The sequence below is a fragment of the Rutidosis leptorrhynchoides genome, chromosome 7, assembly GCF_046630445.1.
Source record: "Rutidosis leptorrhynchoides isolate AG116_Rl617_1_P2 chromosome 7, CSIRO_AGI_Rlap_v1, whole genome shotgun sequence".
In the NCBI taxonomy this organism is placed as follows: domain Eukaryota; kingdom Viridiplantae; phylum Streptophyta; class Magnoliopsida; order Asterales; family Asteraceae; genus Rutidosis; species Rutidosis leptorrhynchoides.
This window is the reverse complement of record NC_092339.1, coordinates 348125995-348131994: the sequence shown is the minus strand read 5'-3', so window position 1 is coordinate 348131994 and position 6000 is coordinate 348125995. Positions and strand designations below refer to the sequence as shown.

The 6000-nt window shown below is 31.1% G+C and overlaps 1 protein-coding gene across 1 annotated transcript; it reads right to left on the bottom strand.

Moving 5' to 3' along the window:
- Window positions 1–1858: 1858 nt before the first annotated feature.
- On the bottom strand, window positions 1859–2662 carry LOC139860401 (uncharacterized). Its single transcript, XM_071849164.1, has one exon. The coding sequence runs from the start codon at window positions 2660–2662 to the stop codon at window positions 1859–1861; it is 804 nt and encodes a 267-aa protein (XP_071705265.1).
- Window positions 2663–6000: the final 3338 nt, after the last annotated feature.

Here is a 6000-nt window from a genome sequence, read left to right as displayed (position 1 = left end):
GTACTACCAACTTCGCTGCGAATTGAGTTTCCTCCTAACGCATATGTGAGTGACGAATGAGAGCATTCGATGTCGATATCGCCGTTAAAAAACAACCAACACCTAAAAATAACCATGTACGCATCTACGCGTAGAACCACCTAATGGTGATTTAACAACCGAAAAAACCATATAAAGGCAATCACCAAGAATCGATCTGCGAGGAATTACTTATATTTTCTACTTTTATCTTATCTTATCTTAATATTAATTTAATTTAATTTAATTTAACTTAACTCTAATTTAAATTTAACTAGTGTTCGAACCCTCGCTTTGCGCCGGGGGTTCGGTTTTCATTGTATTTTATTGCGTTTAGTTTGTAAAATTATTTCGTGGCTAACGATGATGTCGTTGAAGCGCAATTTGAGTCGAACTAAAATGTATAATCCGTGAAAGATTTAAATGTTATTTTAAATCAACAATATATGTGCATCACCGCGTTTTGGCTATGGAATTATCGAATTTTAAAAATTTAATGCAAAATCAACGTGTATGAAAAAGACCTCAAACATTTAGCGTTTTTTAAAAAGCGTCCGTTTTGTGTATAGTTAGTGACATTGTGTTCCTAAAATTATTTCGAGTTTAACGATGGTGTCGGAAAAATTTAACTCGTTGCGAGCGAGAATATATGGCCCGTTGAATATTTGGGTGGAGTTTGTTTAAGATTTTTTTTTATGAAAATGAGTATTTGACACTTTACCCCCTGTTTCGGATTTTAATATTTGAACATAGTATGGGGGCTTTTTTGGAAGAAAAAAAAGGTGGAAAAAGGGTGAAAGGATGAAAACGCCCCTGATTGCTGTTCATCTTTATTGTCTATTAGATATTAAGTTTGGTGTGCATTTGTGAATCTTGAAAATAAAACAGTTATTAAAAATGAGTTACGTAGTTAATTTATAATAAGAAAAAAAAGTTAAACAATAATAAAGTGAAGAATTATGTGATTGGTTTAATAATAATAATAATAATACTAATACTAATACTAATAATAATAATAATAATAATAATAATAATAACAACAAAAATAATGAATAGTTATTAGATAGTAAAAAGTATTTGGTCGACTTTTAATGGATGAGAAATATAATGGTGAATTTATGAAATGTGAAAAGTTTGTGGTAAGTTTATAAAAGTTATAAAGTTAACCATTGTAGAGGTGGGGTTGAAGTATAAAAAGGTAAAAAGTTTGGTGGTTGAATTATAAAAAAGTAAAAAAGTTGTGTGCATTTGTGAACTTGAAAATGTCACTATTCATTTTAACTATGCCTATAAAAGTTATAAAGTTAACCATTATAGAGGTGGGGTTGAAGTATAAAAAAGTAAAAAGTTTGGTGGTTGAATTAAAAAAAAAGTAAAAAAGTTGGTGTGCATTTGTGAATTTGAAAATGTTACTATTTATTTTAACTATGCCTTTTAGATATATATTTTAACTATGCCTATAAAAGTTATAAAGTTAACCATTATAGAGGTGGGGCTGAAGTATAAAAAAGTAGAAAGTTTTTTTTTTTTTTTTTTTTTTTTTTTTTTTTGAAAAGCAAGAATATATATCATTAAATAAATTGGAGTTACAAGGCCCTATACATAACTATACAATGATGAACCGGAAATACAAAAAAGGAGGCTAAAAAGATAAAAAAATACGGAAACCAACGAATACCAGAAAAACTAAAGAGGGAATAAGAACTTGAAAAAATAAGCCGGACTAGAGAGGATAACAGTGACGATCTAGCGCCTACAAAGTTACACAAACTAGCCCGATTAATCAAACCCTCAAATAGAAGAAATGGCATCCGTGTGTTACACGTATATGATATTGGGCTTAGCCAATTCCGACACGTTGGGGAGAATCAGCAACAAAGAAAGACGGATTTATGAGCCATTGATGCCACTCGATTAATTTCTTTTTACTTGTTCTTTTAGAAATCCAGCTATAACTTTGTGTTTGTATTTCGGAGAGAATCGATCCAGGGGACCACGTTTTTTTGGAGAAAACATTCAGATTTCTATGTTTCCAAATTATGTAGCAAGCAACCCATTTGGTTGCTTGCCATAATGAAGAGCCGAAGATGTTGGTGGCGAACGGTTGATTAACAATAATGGCATCGTTAAGATTGGAGATTAGAGAGACATCTTGGGCCCACCAATCGAGAACAAGTTTCCAAGTGAGTGCCGTTTTGGGGCAAGAAATGAGGATATGTTCGGTAGTTTCAATATCCAATTCACATAAAGGGCATAAAGTGGAGTCAAGATCAATGCCCCTTTTGTCAATTTCGAATCGAACCGGAATCTTTTTTTGAATGGTTCGCCAGATGAATATGTAAACTTTTTGTGGAAGGAGTTTGTTACGAGAGAACGATAAATTTAAAGCGTTACCCCCTAACTTTAGAGAGTTGATCAGAAGTGCTAAAGATTTGGTGGTGAAAATTCCTGAGGGGTCTAGATTGCATTTCCAGGAGTCTTGTCTGTCGGATAAGGTTATGGAGGATATAATGTTGTTTAATTCTATGAGGTCGTTTGTAGCACGCCCAGTAGGGGGTCTTGACCAACACCAATTTTCAAATGAGGATCCATTGCAATGAATAATTCTATCAGCGATAGAAGCATCTTTATGTGTCTCAAGCATGTATAATCTCCTAAAAAGTGTGCTAAGATGCTCCGAACCGAACCATGTGTAAAAAGTAGAAAGTTTGATGGTTGAATTAAAAAAAAGTAAAAAAATTGGTGTGCGTTTGGGAACTTGAAAATGTCACTATTTATTTTAACTATGCCTTTTAGATATATATTTTAACTATGCCTATAAAAGTTATAAAGTTAACCATTATTGAGGCGGGGCTGAAGTATAAAAAAGTAGAAAGTTTGATGGTTGAATTAAAAAAAGTAAAAAAATTGGTGTGCGTTTGTGAACTTGAAAATGTCAATATTCATTTTAACTATGCCTTTTAGATAATATTCATTTTAACTATGCCTTTTAGATATGTAGTTAGATATGTAGGTTTAGGGTTAGGTTCATTTGAGAACCATTAAAAAATACAGAATCTTGAGAACAAATCTTAACCGTTACATCTTTTTAATCAATGGATAATATAAGGGGTGGCACACTTGTAAATATCCATTGTTATAATTTACTCCCGCTAACAAAAAGGGCACTATTGTCCATCGATTTATGTTTTAAATAAGGAAGGAAACGTAATTTGTGGAAGATTGAATATATTTCATAATCATGAATTCAAAAACCCCAAAAAATCTGGGATTCTCTGTAATCATATTAATCAGAACAATATGCTATCAACTATTATGCCGTATTTCTGCCAAATTAACCGCGATTATTCATTTAATCGATGGAATGGGGATCGGAAAAAGAAAGTCGAATAGGAAAACATCAGATATAATTATATCTATAGACTTAAGAATTATTAAGAAATTGTATATTCACAAATATGCACAATTGTTCAGTTACATATTGGTGTTACTGTGATACATGTGAATTAGAGTAATAACATCAAGGGTTATTTTAAAAGTACATATATGGGTTTGGTTTAAAGAAGGCAATAAAAATGTTTTTATTGTGATTCTTAATAAGATTTTAGATTGAGAAAACTGAGTTATGTTTGCATGCGAAGAAGTGCTTATGAACATGGCCGGTCCTAATGTTTTTGATGCCCAGTGCGACTAATAAAAAATATGCCCTTATTATACGTTGTTAACTATTGAATCAATCAGTATTTGAGGGCATGCTAAAAAACTAAACGAGCTCATCCCAGAATCCCTAAAAAAAAATAAAAATGCCACGTGGCAAACCGGTGTTTCAAAGTCCGGTTTGCCATGTCACTCTGCCATGTGGACAAAGTAGATAGAAATCGGACTTTGGAACACCGGTTTGGCCCAAACCGGAGTTTGAAACTCCGGTTTTACTAGTTTTGTAAAGATTTTTTCCAAATTTCTAGTTTTGTAAACATATTAAAAAATATTACTATTTCAAAAAAAAATTCTGATAATGATGCGGTGAACCTACAAAATTTGAACAATGTTCATTTGTACAAGATGGATGGTTGTTCATTTGAACATTTGTTCATTTGAGTCGTTGAAAGACTAGGAGAATCATTCGAACATTTGTTCATTTAAGTCGTTGAAAGACTAGGAGAATCATTCTTCCATTTAACACCAAACACGGGTTCAATGTATCAATAATCCTATAATCGCATATTATATATGCACCATATTAGGCTAGCAAATACAAATATTACATGAACACGACGAAATGCTTCATTTATTTCCTCCTTAGTAAGTCCATTTCTCTCAAGAAACGAGCGTCTATACATAACTGGAGATTAAAACTTTACAACATTTTGTACTTGATCCTCGCGTATAGGTTGAACATTTGTTCATTTGAACATTTGTTCGTTTGAGTCTTTGAACATTTGAACATTCGTTCATTTGACATCTGAACCTTTGAACATTTATTTTTTAATATGGACATATGTTCAACGGTCCATGTTTCACAATCGCACATCAGTTCATGCGGCTAGTAGGATTTAATGGCTTTATTTATGTTGGTTTTGAAAGGATTGAGAATTTAAATGGATGTTATTTGGATTTTTAAGTTGGTTTTGAGTTGCTACATAATTTTTATGTTATTAGACTTTTCTATTGCATATACATACATGTTTCAGGCCATATAGCCATTGTGTATAGAAAATCAAAAAATATAGAAGCGTTTTCTCTGATGTACAAATATTAAAACATTTATGAAGAGTTATAGAAGCGTTTTCTCTGATGCATTTATGGGTGATGTTTACTGACCGCCTGACTGGCCCAAATTAACAATTTGGACAAATGTTGATGTTGTATGTATTGTAGATTCTATAAAAGGTCTGTTAATATTATTGAAGATCGGATGGCACAATTATATAATGGGACACAACTAAAGATGTCTTTTATATTTTACAGAGTATTATTTAGTGCAAAACTATATCTTTTCAAATATAGAACGCCTCTTCTAGAATGGGAATTCAACCCATCTAATAAATCACATCTAGAAGGTACATATGCTTCATTAATATAAACATTTAAACTTCGTCATAATAATTGGCATCTTCAATAGCAACACCTGCAATAATGTTACACTGATTAATAGAGCAAGAATGAAAGAAAATACTACCTCCGTCTCACCAGAAATGTCCACTTTGACTTTTTCCAGTTTTTCTTATTCAACTTTGACTTTAGATATTTTTGTTGATGTTACATAATATTTGATGAAGGTTATATCAATGAAAACACAATTAAAACTCAATTCATTCATATAATTTTCATCGGATATTATATAGCACAAACATAAATATTTATAGTCAAAGTTGACAAATAAAGACTGTCAAAAATTAAAGTGGACAATTATGGTGGAACGGAGGGAGTACATAAATATGTAAGTCAAATGCAAATGATAACGATAACTAATAATTTTATTTACATTCACCTTTATTCTCTTCCTCAACATGTTTAATATTACGATTAAACAAGTAGCGATATGTAGAATGGTGAAATTCAGATGAATTGTAGAATGATATATGATGATAATCGGAAGTAAAGAAAGATATTATCGACTAATTGAAAATAGATGTAACTGCGATCAGAAAACGTCGTCAAGTTGAACAAGATTACCTAGAATCAAGGAATGTAAATGTAACTGCTAGATGTAAACGTACAGAACAAATGAGGAGTTATTTATGAAAATTTATTTTTTATTTTTATTTGATTTCATTAATAGCAATAACTAAGTGTACAATTACTTAACTACCCTTACTAGTTTATGTATAAAACGAGTTCTCAAGGTTTCTTATATTTATTTGGTTCTCAAATGAACCCTTGACTGTAGGTTTAATGTTTATGTTTAATGTTTAATTTAAATTTAATTTTTTATTTAATTATTTTAAAGATAGATTATAGATAAAGAAAAAAGGTGTAAAC

What these genes read in the sequence shown, in the direction of transcription:
- LOC139860401 (XM_071849164.1), bottom strand. Translation starts at nt 2,662, where the DNA reads ATGCTTGAGACACATAAAGATGCTTCTATCGCTGATAGAATTATTCAT.